Source organism: Caenorhabditis briggsae, assembly GCF_000004555.2.
Source record: "Caenorhabditis briggsae complete genome, chrIII, whole genome shotgun sequence".
NCBI lineage: Eukaryota > Metazoa > Nematoda > Chromadorea > Rhabditida > Rhabditidae > Caenorhabditis > Caenorhabditis briggsae.
The window spans coordinates 5,923,357-5,939,404 of record NC_013490.2 but is presented as its reverse complement, the minus strand read 5'-3'; the positions used below and the strand labels follow the sequence as shown (position 1 = coordinate 5,939,404).

The following is a 16,048-nucleotide window of genomic DNA, read 5'->3' as shown; positions in this document are numbered from 1 at the left end:
AGAAGAAGGAAAATCAATGAAAGAAAAACTCCGAGCAGTACTGGGGAAGGCTTGTAGATCTTTGTGGCGATGTTTAAACCCTGAAAAAATTCACTAGAAAATCGCAATTAGTGAGGTAACCTACTTTTTGATGACCTGAACGACGTCTTCATCAATGAGAACATGATCTCGTCCGACGCGTTGTGGGTTGTGCTTGGCAGAAGCTCCCCAAACGAGGGCACTGAAAAAGGGTATCATTTTGAATTGGTACTAATTTCAAGGAAGATATCAGAGATGTATAGAATGACTGTTTTCGAAAATCCGGTTTCCAGAATTCGGACAACTTTGGAAAACACACCTACCACTTGAAATCCTTCTGAAGAGACTTGTGAATTTTCATACACAAATCTTCGATACTCTTTCGTTCAGCGTTCAATACAATCGGTTGGGAGTAGTCGGGAAGCTGACCTTTTGGTTTTGTGTAGCTGGAAAAGATATTTTGAGGTTCAGCAGAAGAGGAAAAACAAAACTTACATACGAATCAAGTTGAGGTATTCCCAAACCTTTTCCAGCAAGTCATCGAAATTCCATTTGTGGTGAGCGGAAATTGGAACGGTATGAGGGATACGGTAGATGATGTCGAGTTCTTCGATGGAGATCTGATCAATCTTATTGAGCACGTAGATGCATGGAATGTAGACTCTGTTTCCTTCGATTACATCGATGAGATCTTCAGATGTAGCATCGTAACGAAGAGTGACGTCAGCATTGTGAATACGGTACTCGGCGAGAATGCTTTTGACAAGATCCAAATCGAGTTCGGTTTGTGGTACGAGCATTGTCAGATTGATTCCTCCTTTCTCTTTTCGTTTGAATCCAATGTTTGGAGGTTGCTTGTTGAGACGAATTCCGAATCCTTCCAACTCATATTCGAGAAGTTTCTTGTGCTGCAATGGCTTCATCACATCGAGGACCATCAGAATCAGAGAGCAGGTGCGAGCAACAGCAATAACTTGCTTTCCGCGTCCTTTTCCGTCCTTGGCTCCCTCGATAATTCCGGGAAGATCGAGAAGCTGGATTTTCGCTCCCTAAAAAATCAACAACTATGAACATAAACCAGTGAAAAGAATTCAACCTTGTAACGAATAACACCGGGGACTGTAGTGAGGGTCGTGAATTCATAAGCGGCCACTTCTGAGAAGACTCCTGCCAGGTTACAGAGAAGGGTAGATTTTCCGACGGACGGGAAGCCTGAAAACAGTTAATTTGAAAACCAAAATTCCCCTGAAATTACATCTCGCCCTCCACGAATGCTCTTTTCTATTTATTATTTTCTCTTTTGTGTGTGCCATAAAGTCATCAATTTTATATGTGGAATTTTGTGAGAGCAATCTCTTCGACCCGTTTTGTTGTAAGAAAAAAACATAAAATAAAACCAAATTGCTGCTGCTTCCTCCGTTTTCCTTCATTTTTATTCGTTTTTCGAATTGAAATATCTTTTTGGTTTCCTAGACCTCCTCAATGAGTTTTCATCCCCTATCATCATATTTACTCATCAAAAAGTAAACGGTGACAGGTTTGCTCATCACTATATGCCTTCCCGGAAATGAAGAAGGCAACGACGACGAAAATAAACAAATTTAGACGCCTCGAAAAGTAGAGAAAAATGCGGGGAAGAACAGAACGGAAATTTGATGTCAATTTGCATGAAAAACGAGATTTCCTATCCTGGCTCATTTCCGTTGTCAACCTTATCCCCACATTTTTGATCACAATTCGTTTTTTTTGTTATTTTTAATACTTGAAAACGGACCAAAACGGATTCTGTGATAGTTACTCCTGGACCAACTAAATCAGATATGACAAACAGAACTTAACGAGTACTACAGAATGATACTATCTGGAAAACTGTATCTCGTCTATGAACAAAGTTATGAGCCAAAACCCACCTGAGCTACGCGGTCACAGCTTTAGCTCATAACTTTTTGTTGATAGACAAGATAAAATTTTCCACATAGCATCATTTTGTAGTACTCGTCGAGTTCTATCATTTCTGATTTGGTTGGTCCAAAAATTTTAAGTTTGAAAGAAACTATGGCGGGGGCCGTTTCCATGTTTTTTTTGCTTCAGTTTTTTGGAGCTAAAATGCATTGAATCGAAATCTGATTAGGTTCTGATTAGGTTCTAATCAGTAATTCGTTCGAGACACCTTCTTATTCATAAAGAAGATGTGGACTGCTATGGAAACTCTTGCTCTTTTCTATCGGAATTCGTCATTTCCTTCTTTTTTCTTCTTCTTCTTTTTGCGGGACTCTCGATTTCCGCGAACATCCCCATCATATTTCCGTTGACGAATGAGTGGCGGCGTTTGAGAAAAAAGTGTTTGAGACGGCACACAATCTTTTCGTTCTTTCCCATAAATTTCTAGGGATTTTCGAAAAAGTTAGACCCCGTTGGGGTAAAAAAAATTTCTCATCCTTGTTTTTTTCTTCAATGGCGAACTAAATCGGTGATTAAAAAGCCAAAATCTTCTTATTCTTCGTTCTAGACCCGATCTCAGACATATTACAAGACAGGGAAGGAAGCATCACATTTTGGCACATCGAATACGATGCTCGATTCGTTTCGAACGAATCAAAGACAAGAAGAAGTACATGTCTAGACGCATTCAAAACACACATTTGAAATATTGGCTTTTATTTCTTGTTTCCATATTATTCCTGATCTATCATCTTGGTTGACCGTGGATTAGATGACTGCTCTCCTTTTCTTCTCTTCTTTTTCTGGGGGATGTCTATTCTTTTTCGCCGCTTTTGCCTTCACCCCAGCAGCAATAACTGTGCCATTCTTTCCTCGTTTTGTCTCCAAGTAGCTATCCGACATGTTTTCAATGCAAAACGATTAAACTAGGTTGCTTTTTTCAAGGTTTTCCATTGGCTCTATTTGGTTATGACAATGAGATTACGTTTTAATCACTATCGCTACCAGGAATCGAATCATTTTTTAAATTAGTTTAGCAAATAAAATACGATGCTGGTATGCAAAAATCGGAGAAGTGGAAGAGAAAATCTGGTGGGCGTGGCCGAGCTACTGTAGCTAGCAATTTTTTCTCGATTTTTGTCCGTTTTCTGGCGTGTTTTAGATTCAGAATAAATTGATTTTCTGACCGACTTATTCGGAGGTTTTCAACACAAAACTTGTCGAAAAGCAATTGCAATCAAGAAAAAACCCGATTATTTGTTCAGGTTACTGTAGTTGTGGAGCCTTCGACCACGCCTACAAGCTAGTAAGCTCTTCCAACCCTCCGATTTTTTCATACAAGCATAAAACATTTCTAATTTTTAAAATCATCTATCGTCCAAATGTGTCTACTGTAACTTGATATATCTTTTCGAAAAGTAGGAAAGGTTTTAGTTTACAAATACTTTGGAAAATCCGGAAAGAAATATTTCAAAAAAACATGTAAATTGTGGTGCAATAAAGCCTTCAAAATGATATCCAAATCACTAGGTTTTGTTGTCATCTCCCCTATTGTTTTCCTTTCATTCAAACAAACACGCCATCATCATCGTGCTGCAGGAATCTTTTTTCCAAAAACGAGTAGAGAGTTGGGCTCAACGGCTCACACACTTTTTGCCGTCGCCCTTCGCCTCGTCTTCTTCTTCTTTTTCTGCTTCGAAAAAAGAAGACGTGAGTCGTTTTTCTTTTTTTTTCGCAGAGTTTCAGAGAAATAGAGTCTCTCTTTCTTCTTCTTCTGGATCCCCGTCGTCGTCAACCCGCCTATGTCCTTTTCCCTCTGCGTCTTTCTCTAGAGAATCGTGAAGCCATGTATCCCTACTCCCAGTGGGGGCCTTTGCTCAGGCAGAAAAAAAGAAGCTTGTGCTCGTTTTCTCGAATTCTCTATCTTTTTTTTCTCCTTCTCTCTATACTTATACTCGGCCACCCCCACCCTCGGAAGCTCAGAGAAGGCGAAAGGAGCTGCTCCTAAATACACACGAAAAGTTCTGAAAACAGTGTCTGTGACCGAGTTTTCTTAATCATCATCGTCCACATGGCATCTCATCTGGTACCTTGATATTCTTCTTCCTCTTCTTTGTATTCCTATCGTACCCCCTCCAAATATGATATCCAGGAAAAAGTTTGGAGAGTATGCTGCCGACGGAGGTCGTCACCCCAACATCATAAATATGGTTATATCGTTGTTCCTCCTTCTGGCACAGCTAGATCCACTCACTGCCTCTTCAGTAAGGTAGGAAATTAAAAGAGTACCGTATTTTCTATAATAGAAACCCACCCGAACTGTTATTTTTGACCTCAATTATCTCAATTTCTGTGAAAGATATCGGACATTTTTCAACTGATAAAATATTGCTGCTATTATGATAAAAATTTTATCAGTTGACATATTTTTGATATCTCGCATAGGAACCGAGATAACTGAGCTCAAAGTCGACACTTTGGGTGGGTTTCTATTGCGGTAATCAAAAACTACAGTAAGATATTTCTCTCGGATTATCAAATTTATTATATTTTGAGTAGAGGAGCCAGTCAAAACATTTTTTCTGGAAACGTGCAAAAAATCCCGAGATGTGAAAAAAGGACTGCACTGTATTGATTCGAGCTTTATCAGACAGCTATATCAAATTTCAAAATTTCAGACGATCTCTCCACACCTACCACCCAAATTTGGACTCCGAACCATATGGAATAATTCCTCCAATCTATCCATATGACCCCCATCCTCTCTCCACACCGGAATCAGTCGTCTTATCACCTCGTCCAATTCTGTGCAACAATCAGACCGAATACGAATGTGTCTGTATGAAACCCTACTCATCACCGCATTCACCCGATAAGATTGCCCCGTCGGCTCCCGATTGCAGTGTATTCATCAAGGTATTTTTTGTTCTCCTCCTGGGGAAGAAAACTTGAGCACAGACCAGACAGCACGACGTAGTAGTGATGATGATGATGGGAGACAGAACAGTTGTTCCTATTATTTTTTACCCCACCGGATGGTGGTGGTCTGAGAGGGGGCCTTTAGGTATCATCGGAAAAAGGAGAAACCCCGTTTTTTGCCAAAAAAGAAAGAAAAGCGGTGGCGGTGGAATTTCGGAAAGAAGACTATTCTCTGGGGACACCCAAAAACTTATCATTTTTCGGGTTTTCAAAAGGGAGAACTACTGACAAAGAGAAGAGATCGAGGTGTAGAGACACGGACTGAGAGAAATATAGAGGGATCCTAAGTCTGAGATTGTAATGTTTTCTTTCAAAGATTCCGTGTTTTTCTAGAGATATTAAATCATTCGGAAGGGGAATTCAAGACAAGTGGTTGTTATCGGATTTTGGATCCAAACCCTAAGGCCAATCGTAAAAACTGTAATAGAAGGGCCCCCAAATAGTAAACTTTGAGCTCAATTATCTCGATACCTGTAAAAGATATGAAAAAATAGTGAACTGATAAAATGCTTATCATAATATCATAAACATTTTATCTGTTGAAACGATTTTTATATCTCTTACATGAGCTAAGATAAGTGAGCTCAAACTTGACAGATTGGGGGCCCTTCTATTACGTGTTTCACGGTAATTATGCTCAAGCCATCGAATTGAATACACTGGAAACGATATTCGATTTTTGAAAGAATTTTTTTCCCGAAGATTAATACCTATGTTATTAAATATCAGCTCCTCTCATTCAAGATCATTAAGATCATGTTGTCTTATCCCAGAAGACGTTAAGATCAGAACACAGGATCAGAATCTACAAAAACTTCTCGATCAAAATTCGTTTTCGTTTTTTGCCCTTTTCTTCCGCTTTTTTATTCTTTCACTTCATCATCATTGAAAAGTTTGGGGCGAGCCCCAAACAAAAAATTCAAAAGGAGACCTCTTCTTTTTTGTTGGTTGGAGCCATTGAAAAAAGAAGAAGAAGAAGACGGAAGAAGGCGTCAGCTTCAACACATGGTGCAATGGTGAAGCTGTGAAAAAAGATCGAGGGAAGGGGCCAAAAACGACTGAAGCTGTCTTCTTCTCTCTATTCACACACATGCCCATACATACACACAAAAACGTCCGACGATGACAACTTTGCAACGACCGAAAAAAAAAACAACAGAGCGCATTGACGACTACAACGAGGGGAAACTGGCGATTTGCGAAAAAAAAAAATGAAGAACCGAACGAACAGAAAAACAAAAACTCGAATTGAGAAAAATGGGAGAGAGCTAATAAAATGAAACGGATTCGAGATTTTTTGAAAATTCTCTGGGAATCCCCCAGTCCCTCCAAGAAGATATATACCGTAAATCTTATAATAGAAGGGCCTCCACACTGTCAAGTTTGAGCTTAACTATCTGAATTCCTATGAAAGATATCAAAAATGTGTCAACTGACAAAATATTTCTGATATTATGATAAGCAATTCATTAGTTGACAACTATTTGTATTATCTTTGTCAGAAACCGAGATAAAATGCTTCCAATTTAAACGTTAGGGAGCCCTTCTATGATAGGTTTTACGGTAGGTACTTGTCCGCGTTCTAATGGCGATTTTATCTTAAATCAGATTTGAAAATTATATTCATCGATGATTCTAGAGATCAATAGTGCTATCGGTTATTCATTTCCATTCCCATAGACGGAAACAATTCTGAAGAACAGATGGTGAGAAACCCGAGTCGAGTATCGAAGCATTGGGTTTCACTTTTTTTTCAGGGTGATGATAGGGTCACAAGGCGAAAAGTGAAACGAAAGAAGACGACGAGGGAAAAAAAACAATAAAAACACCTAATGTTTCAGACCGATGATCTTCCAGTTGTTGATATGAGGATGAGACAGGTTAACACAGAAGCGAAACTCTACACAGGAGATAGCTATGAGGTTGGATAGTTCGGGATTTTAATGTGGATTCTCAATTCAAAATTATTTCAGGAGTACTTCAAGAGACGGATATCAACGATAGTGTCCCATTACTGTCAGCATAACACCAACGAATGTCCCGGTGTGTCTTTGCGGATGAGTCATGTGAGTCAGGTACTTGCACGTTTTTCTTTCTTTCCGTCTATCCGAATGTAGCAGCAAACTTATTTAAAAAAAAACTATCTGATTGTATATATCCACGATTTTCAAAGACCTATAGTAGAATGTTGTGCCTCAGCTTCTTTTTAAAATGAAATTGGAATACATTTGTAAATATTTTGGCTGAAAACAAAATGCTGAAAGCTGCACGATTTTCTGAATCAGAATTCCTGATTATATATGATACCTATATATGTTATATCTATTTAATCCTCACCGTCCCGTACTCGTCGTCGTGCTCACCCCATATTCCAAACGGAACGCACTTTCCAAAAACTCCTCGGTTGTGATTTCTTTTCTGATTATATTTTGTTCCGCATCAAGAATACCATTTTTTGAAGGAAATGCTCCAAAACTTGAGCGATCGAGAGGCTGACGAACTAGATATAGACAAATCGGTTGTGTACGCCGAGCGTGACGAATCGGAACCACTTTTTACCAAGGTGCTTATCTGAACCACGAAAAATAGGGGTTGATGACACTTTTCCCGCTACATTTCGCTTCACTCCTACTAGGAATCCTTAGAAATCCTCAGAATGCTTTTCCAGTTAAAAAACGTTTCAGGAGAATGTAGTAATTCTGAGAATGGATCATTTGCGGGGAAATCTCACAAGACTACTTTTCGTTCTCACCAAGAATGATAGGAACAACGGAATCATCAATGAGGATACCATCATCGATCCTGTGAAGGTGAGAAAAACGAATTTCCACTAAACCCAATTTGAAAAAAAGTTTACAGATCAAATACATCATCGCTAGTCAAGTTGGTCCGTTATCGCGAGTTCTTGGTGGCATCAAAATTGACAGCGTTCGCCAGGCAAAGCTAAAACGAAATTCAGGAGCTTTCGGGCCCCTGAGCTTCAGTACGCCAGAGCAACGGCAAGACAACCGGAAGAGCAACACAAAATTAATCATGATCGTCTGCTGTGTAGCAGCATTTTTTATGATCACTTACTGCATTGCCATTTATCAGTGTATCAGATGGATCCTACGGAAAAGGAAGGCGAAGAAGGAGGCTAAGCTAGCAGAGCAGAGTCTCGTAGCAGTGGATGCAAAGAACTATGGAACCTGTGAAATCAAACAGAGAAAGCCATCTAGAAACGGACATATGGTTCATACAGAAGAAAGAACACCGCTAACCTATGAACAAATTGACGAAATCCCTGACGTGAGCGGTTCAAAAAAATTCTCGGTGCTTGATAACTATTTTTCAGGACAATTCCCAGTCTCTATCCCAGAGACAAATGAGGAATTGGTTCAAATGTGATGCTTCTCAACTTCCGAGAGAGCCAACTTATCCAACAAGTTTGGTTGACTCGTATCAAAATCAGCCTGCGGTTGCAACAACGACGCCCAAACCAACTGACGAATTTAAAATAAAAGAGGAATCTCCGGTAAGAATCCCCGACAACGACTTTTGATCAAATTAAAGCAAATGAGTTTTCAGATTCTCACGAAACGAAAAGAAGAAAAAGAGCCAAGTAAGCCTGTATCACCTATGTTGTCTTCACAAGCAACGACAAGTTCAGAAGCAATTTTCCCGCCATCTAAAGACTTTTCGGATTATGTTGATGATCAATACCATAAGAGTAGAGCTTCTTCAAATAGTCCAACAGAGGATTTACCAAAGTCTCCAAACGAAGATCCTTGGGAAGAGATGGCTGGAAAATATGTGCCACCGGTTGTACTTCTCCAGTCTGATACACCAGATTTGCCTTTAACAATGCAAAATCATCTGGAAAAACATAATCCCAATGAGGAATCAGCTCTCAAAGGATTGAGAAGTGGAGACAGTCCAGTTTTTGCTCGTCCCAGGTCGAGAAGAGGTAGTCGTATAGATGAAGTGGAAGGGCAGTTGGATTTACCAGAATTAAAACCACTTCGGTAGGTTATCAACTGGTGGTTCTAGATTTAACTTTTAAAATTCACAGAACTGACGATCCATTGGCCGAGCCTCTGGATGCACCTGTCCCAATTGATAGCATAAAAGGGTCAGTCGATGAGGAAGATCGGTGGTCATCAAGTGAAGAAGGAGAAGTCGACGTCTACTATAAAATGAGCGATGATGAAGACGTTACCAGAGAAGAGTTGGATTGGAAGAAGGCTATGGCGAAAGCAGAACTTGAGAAAGAAGCAGAGTCTCAAGGAAGAACACTTCCAGGATCAGAAAATCACGTAGACTCTGTAAACAAACGAACGGAAACCCCGCCTTCGTCGCCAATTCAAATTCACATTCAAAATCATCTCAATCATAACAATGACTCGGATTCAGAAGGTAAGAAATTTCTAATAAATTGAAATGACCCTCCTCTTCTACCCAAACTTCTAACTGTGCTCGCGTTTGCTTTTCTCATTTTCCAAAAATTCAGAAGAAGACGTGCCGATACCAGAAGAAGCCAAAGATGCCGACATTGCAGAGAAGGATGATGATTTTGTCTACGAACGTCTTCGCGAAGAACTTTCTCCTCAACCGCCAATAGTAGTTGATTTAGACACAACAGACTTAGACTTGGTACCCATAAAGGTAACAGTTTGAATTTTTTAAATCACTAACTTTCCGATTGATAACATTAACAACTTTTGTTTCGAATGAAGAGCTTTCTGATGTTTTAATTCATGTAACTTTCAGTCACTACCACCACCTCCACCAGGAATGTTTCCTGATTCTCCACCAGAATCAGGTTCCGGTTCCAATCAAATGAACCACCAACGGAGTCAGGAAATGAGTGAAGAAGATGATGAAGACGATCTTCGATAACAAATTTCTCCTCGATTTCTTCTTCGATATATGTATTTTTGACAGTTTAATTGCTCAACCCATTCTTTCAAATGTCTACTATTTATTTCAAGTTCAAACAAGCCCCCCTTTCTCTCTCCTAATCTCTTTATTTTTCTCTCCCGGTGTATAAATCGTAGACTCTGGCTGTAGTAGTTTTTAGATGATGTTCTAATTTCTTGTTTACTTGACTCAAAAACCAACTCTTTCCCCGCGTGCCTCTGAGACTTTTTGTGAATTCTTTCGAATCTCTTTTTAATGAAAATTTCTATCAAAATCTGAATGCAACTTACCGACGAATCCAATACGGGCATCTCCAGTTTTAGCAACATCGAAACCTTCTCCTGGTCCACCACCTCCACCTTTTGGTGTAATCAAATCACGACGAAGTTTGGCGAGTTTTGCCTGGAAAACTCAATAAGTACAATTTTTTAAAAACTATATACCGTAAAACCTGTATTAGAAGGACCGGCACTTCTATTTTTCCAAGGTACCTCCAGAGATCCCTTCCATCACAGGAGCCCCTTCTATTTTTCCGGCCACTTTTCCCGAAATTTTTTATCGAAAAATTGGACAAATTTCCGTTCAAAATTTGTGAAAATCTGTCAATTTCACCAAAATTGTGCAAGTATTCAAATCAAAATGTATTCTATCAACAAATTTCTATTAAATTGTGGAGTTCCGGGAATATTTTCCACTGAAAAAGTACGGAATTTTCTGATTTCAAAACACATTTTGAAGGGGGTTCTTTTTCACAGAGGGGCGTTCTATTACGGGGGCCCTTCTATTACAGGGGCACTTCTATTAAAGGGGCCCTTCTAATACAGGTTTTACGGTATGAAAAATGAAGTTAAGGCTTAATAGGTTGTGGAATACCGTAACCCAACTTCCAGCTTCTGATTTGAAATTTCAAAAGTGATTCGAAATTTCAGTGTAACATGATTAATTCGAAGTTTAATAAACATAAGTTGCTATTCAAAGTGTTTATCAGAATCTGATTTTTTTGTGACATCGTTTTTGAAAATCAAAATTCGAGTTCTCACCTTCAAAATACCCAAGTGAGCGTTGGTGGCTTTGTTCTTTTGGGTCCTGGCCATCTGAAAAAAATATTTCATTGAGATTTACATTCAAAAGAAATATAATTCTCACCTCGGCCTCGATATCCGCAATTTTTTGAAGAACCGACATGGTTAACCGTTCTTCTGAGGTGCAGCACTTCCTTTTAGCCTGAAACTCGGAAAATATGTTGTGAGAGCAAAGATTAGTAAATTAGAGAGAAATAGGAAATTAACAGATGGAAAAAGAACGGAAAACTAAGAAATTAGGAGCTGAATTAGTGAAAACTCCAATTTTTGCATTTTCGGTGTCTGCAAACACTCTCCAAAGTTTGTTGCGTACTTTGCACTGAATCGTACGACAGCTTCTTATTTTTTTCTTTCAATTATTCAACTGTCAAATAATGGACATTTCGAAGCTTACCGATGTTAAAAAAGTAGATTTATGCAAAAAGTAAGTAATTTGTTGACTAGTTAATAAAAAAACTTAATTTTCTACAGATATTTTCTAATTGGAGCATGTTTCTTGCCGCTTATATGGGTTGTCAACTCATTTTGGTTTTTCTCTGATGCTTTCTGTAAACCGGTCAACAATCATCGGCGCCAAATTCGAAAATATGTGATTGGTAGCATTATCGGATCGATATTCTGGATTATTGTCCTCTGTTCTTGGGAGATCTTCTTTCAAGTGAGTTTTCAAAAAAGAAAAACGAAAGGCAATATCAAAAATCCATAGTTTTTCGTTGTCTCTGAGTGTTTTTCAACCCAAAAAAAAAAACAATTCAATAATTGTTTTCTTTTTTCAGTACTATCGCTCTCAAGGACTCGTCTGGACCGACTTCCTCACTTTCGTGTTTCCCACTGGAAGAGTCTGAAAAACCACTCATATATTTTCCCTATTCACATGTAACTTCAGGTTTCCATGTCTTTTTCGAACCACAAACTATTTGATCTCTGTGTCAATTTGCCAAAGTTTATGAAAATTTTGTCCAATTTGTTTATTCATGTCCAATTTATATAAATATGTCCAAAGGGAGGAGAAAACTCAAGTCAGCAAGGTGTGACATCACAGTTTAGAGGGAGAAAAAATTAGGAGCTAATCCGGGGAGACTAAAACAAAAAAATTATGATTGTGGGTAATTCGATTAGAAATTAATTCTTGAGAGAGTCCTCATCCTCATCATCCTTGGTGTTGATGCTCACTGCCGACAAATTGGATTCATCAATTATCTCCTGATCATAGTCCTTTGGTTGACATTTCTGAAGATCCACACGAACAAGATCCATCTGAAAATTTGAAATTTCCCTTTGACACAAATTAAATTCAATAATACCTGTTGCTCCGGCACCGACCATGGTTTCCATGTTGGATGGTGTTTCTCCTTCCACTCTGTGTATCCAAGACACGCCTTGTGCAACTTCTTGATCACTTTTGGAGCCACCACTTTCGTAACTCTGTTCACCAGCCAAGTCGGAAGTTTTCCCTTTGGATCCGAGTGACTGATATAGGTCACCTCGCATCCTTCTCCTTTCTCTTTGATAAGATATCCAGCTAAGAGTATTGTTGCTCGAATACATCCTTTAGCTGGTGGATAGTCCTCGTGACACACAGAATGCGAGCAGATGAGACGATCCTTGTCGGTTTCCAACCAACTGCGTTGCATCACGAAGTCGCGTGGACGAATTGGAGACACTGAGCTCACTGAAAGGGTTTTGGATGATAAAGAAAACAACCAACGGAAGGTGGCTTACAAGAATAGTAACAAACGTCGTTATTCGGGTTGATGATTCCAATGCTCTCTTGTTTGATCATATATTTGTCCCATTTAACACGATAAGCTGTAATATTGACAAATAAAAAAAACTAGAACCTGAAAATCGTTTTTAACTTTTTCTAGGTCATGACCCAATTTATTCTAGGCCATGACCTAATTTTTTTAGGTCATGACCTAACTTTTTCTAGGTCATGACCCAATTTTTCCTAGGTCATGACCTAATTTTTTCTAGGTCATTACCCAATTTTTCTAGGTCATGACCTAATTTTTACTAGGTTCGACACGACATCGAAAAAATTTCTCGAAAAATTTCTCGAAGTCGTGTCGAAAGGACACACTGGAAGCTAGCGGTCATATTCTTACCAAGCAATCTGAATGAAAATCTCATTAAATTCACAGTAATTGATTTCGTTCCATACAGTATAGGATTTTGGGACATGGTGTTATGGGAAAAAGGAAATTGAAAACCAAGATTGTGCAAACCACTAGGTCCGCTAGGCCGACCTATCCTACAGTACACTACCCAAAATGGCGGCCGTAGCCCAGCATTGTTGAACTAACCAGAATCATGGAGAACATCATAAGCAACAGAAGCCGAGACATCTGGGAACAAAGCGATTGCCTTGATCATCTGATAGCTACTGTTTTCAATATTTTGAGTGTAAATGCTGATGTCTTTCTTCTTGTACACCTGAAAAAAATTGAATTCTTCAGTTTTCAGATTTTCTGGATACTGCACCTCTTCCCATCCATCATTCTCTTCACACAGACTTCGAACTTTCTGATAATCCGCATCCTCCCATACTCTTGCCACGTTAACCCGCATGCCTGACTACAGTAGTCCAACCGCTGATCCGAGCTGACTCTTGTGAGTCTTGCACTATTACCTAAATTTAATGCATACATTTAGAGTTTGAATGAGGATAGAAAAAGGAAAAAAATGGAAGGATCGGGTGGGGTGGGGACACACAAATATATCAAAATGAAGAAAGTGTAAAAAACAGAGAGACGAAGAGATGAACCCTCCCGTATAAGCACAGCTGTGGCGCACTCACAGAGAGCGAGAGCTTTGAAAAAATCTCCGTTTCTTTGTTTCAGAAAAATGGAGATTCTGATGAATGACAGACGGGATGTTTGAAACAAGTTTGAAATAAGGAGAAAAGGGGTGGTGATTAACGAGTTTAAAGGTTTGAAGAAGACTTCATAAGGAATCGACATCAACAACGATGCTCATCGAGTTTCCTCAACTTTTAACTAAATTATCTTAAAGATCTAAAAAATTGTGAACTCATAAATTGTTAATCATAATATCATCAATGTTTTATCAGCTGACAAAAATTTTATATCATTCACAGGAACTGAGATAATTGAGCTCAAAGTTGACGGTTTGGGGGGCGTTCTATTTATGTGGGGTAGGGTTGTTGTCAACTTTGAGCTCAATTACCTCGATTCTTGGAAAAATATATAAAAACTGTCAACATATAAAATGCTAATCATATTATCACCAACCTTTAATCAGTTGACAAAATGTTGATATCTTTCACAGGAACTGAGATAATTGAGCCTAAAGTTGACAAACTTGGTAACTTCTCAAGAACACTCTTGGAACATTGGAAATGCGGGGTAGTTCGGAGAAGCGGAAAGAAGAAATACGGGGAAAAAGGGCGGATCATAAATTTTTAAGCATCGAATTGGCAAGAAAAACGAACAACGGAGAAGCGGGGGCGATTTTGCGGGGAAAAGAGAGAAACGTTCGAGATTCGGAAGACAGTGTGACGTTGAATACAACATTGACAATTTAAGATTTTTCTTTTGAAGAGGAGATCTATTTTCCAAATTTGTATGCCGGACCCTACCATAGCTTGTTTTGGAATCAATATTTCTGGACCAACCGAACTAGATATTATAGAACTCGGATCAGCCACTTAATGTCTTATAACTTTGCTCATAGACAAGGTACCGTTATGGAAATACTAGCATTTTGTAGTACTCGTCGAGTTCTATCATATCTATATTAGTTGGTCTAAAAATAATGATTCTAAAAGAAGTTACGGCAGAACCCGGTTAACAAGTAAACAACGACTGTTTTATTTCTCACTAACAATAAGACAGCTAAAATATTAAAGTCAGAATTCTGAAACCTTCTGACATCATCAGTCTTCCCCTGAGTATTCAGAAAAGCAGGAAATGACGCCAAAATAGATGTTTAAGCAAAAAAGAAAAAAGAGTAACATTCCGCGGAACGAGCGAAGACATCAAAAATTACACCGAGGCGGATTCTGGAGAGAAAAGTCTAATGAGATTGGTCGACTATTTTACATAAACTCTGGGAAATTCATTCGATCAGAGGTCAACTCTTGATTTATAAGGAGAGTGTCTGAAACTCCTAAATTTAACTTTCAATGGAAGACGTCAGTGGGAATTCCCACAAGAAAATCAAAGGTGTAATTGAGCAAGTTCTGACATATCGGATCTAGAATTAGCACTTCTCAAAAGTATATCATTATCGTGTACTTTTAAAGTTGGAAAGGTTCTATTTTTGGATGAATTCGGGAAAGAAACTAAGTTTTACCATAACTGTAAGACAGTTACCGTAATACTCCAATAGAACGCCAGTGGCGGCGTTTCGCCACCCAAATAAGTCATCTTAGAGCCCATATATCTCGGTTTCTATGAAAAGTATCATAAAATAATCAACTGACAAAATGTAGCTGATATTATGATGAATATTTTGTCAGTTAACCACTTTTTGATATCTTTTACAGCAAATGAGATATAGGGCTATAAGTTGACGGCATGGGTGGCGTCCTACATATTTGTGTTTACAGGAACTCATGTCAGAGAAAGTCCAAATTAAATGGGAAAACAGTGAGATGTCTCCAATCACATTTGGTAGATTTTTGAATTACGGTATGAAAAACCTTTTTGTTATGCTCAAAATCTTGAAAAAGTGAATTAAAGATATTTTTTAAAAAAATAGAAAAACTTCAATTACCATAAATACTCTAAAATAAAACCACTCGTTTGAGTTCAATTATCTCGGTTTCCATGAGAGATATCAAAAAGTTTTCAACTGATAAAATGTTTCTCATAGTATCACCAATATTTTATCAGCTGACAAAACATTGATATCTTTCACAGAAATTGAGATAATTAAGCTCACTTACAGGCTTCTGGGTTAATCGAAAAGTGGAAAGCTTCGATAGTTGGTTTCGAATTTTGAAAAATTACAGAATTCTGGAATAAAAAATGGATAATCTAAAGATTCCCAAAACTTCTCCCTTTTCCTATTGTTTCAATGTTTTTCCCTAATAGTTTTTGAGAGATATCCTAAAATTTCATTGTTTTGTCTCCTAGGGGTATCATTGACTTCCAAACCAAAAA

At 38.5% G+C, this 16,048-nt stretch overlaps 5 protein-coding genes across 5 annotated transcripts; 3 read left to right on the top strand and 2 right to left on the bottom strand.

Annotated features, from left to right (window-relative positions):
* Positions 1-120: 120 nt before the first annotated feature.
* CBG13201 lies at positions 121-11,022 on the bottom strand (the record flags this gene model as incomplete). Its single annotated transcript, XM_002641302.1, has 7 exons — positions 121-220; positions 342-464; positions 514-1,067; positions 1,115-1,230; positions 10,128-10,239; positions 10,878-10,931; positions 10,984-11,022. 7 exons carry the CDS (start codon positions 11,020-11,022, stop codon positions 121-123), a joined length of 1,098 nt encoding a protein of 365 aa, XP_002641348.1.
* Positions 4,101-9,816, top strand: CBG13202 (the record flags this gene model as incomplete). Its single annotated transcript, XM_002641303.1, has 12 exons — positions 4,101-4,228; positions 4,638-4,875; positions 6,780-6,860; positions 6,912-7,004; positions 7,400-7,501; positions 7,623-7,748; positions 7,798-8,226; positions 8,273-8,452; positions 8,506-8,942; positions 8,990-9,333; positions 9,428-9,582; positions 9,688-9,816. The coding sequence occupies 12 exons, from the start codon at positions 4,101-4,103 to the stop codon at positions 9,814-9,816; spliced, it is 2,442 nt and encodes an 813-aa protein (XP_002641349.1).
* A 271-nt stretch (positions 11,023-11,293) lies between the features above and the next one.
* Positions 11,294-11,764, top strand: Cbr-pen-2 (the record flags this gene model as incomplete). Its single annotated transcript, XM_002641301.1, has 3 exons — positions 11,294-11,343; positions 11,391-11,577; positions 11,696-11,764. 3 exons carry the CDS (start codon positions 11,294-11,296, stop codon positions 11,762-11,764), a joined length of 306 nt encoding a protein of 101 aa, XP_002641347.1.
* Positions 11,765-12,041: 277 nt separating this feature from the next.
* CBG13199 lies at positions 12,042-13,490 on the bottom strand (the record flags this gene model as incomplete). Its single annotated transcript, XM_002641300.1, has 5 exons — positions 12,042-12,176; positions 12,224-12,591; positions 12,642-12,728; positions 13,226-13,355; positions 13,404-13,490. The coding sequence occupies 5 exons, from the start codon at positions 13,488-13,490 to the stop codon at positions 12,042-12,044; spliced, it is 807 nt and encodes a 268-aa protein (XP_002641346.1).
* A 1,470-nt stretch (positions 13,491-14,960) lies between these two features.
* On the top strand, positions 14,961-14,987 carry CBG25862 (the record flags this gene model as incomplete). Its single annotated transcript, XM_045243834.1, has 1 exon — positions 14,961-14,987. The coding sequence occupies one exon, from the start codon at positions 14,961-14,963 to the stop codon at positions 14,985-14,987; it is 27 nt and encodes an 8-aa protein (XP_045099380.1).
* Positions 14,988-16,048: the final 1,061 nt, after the last annotated feature.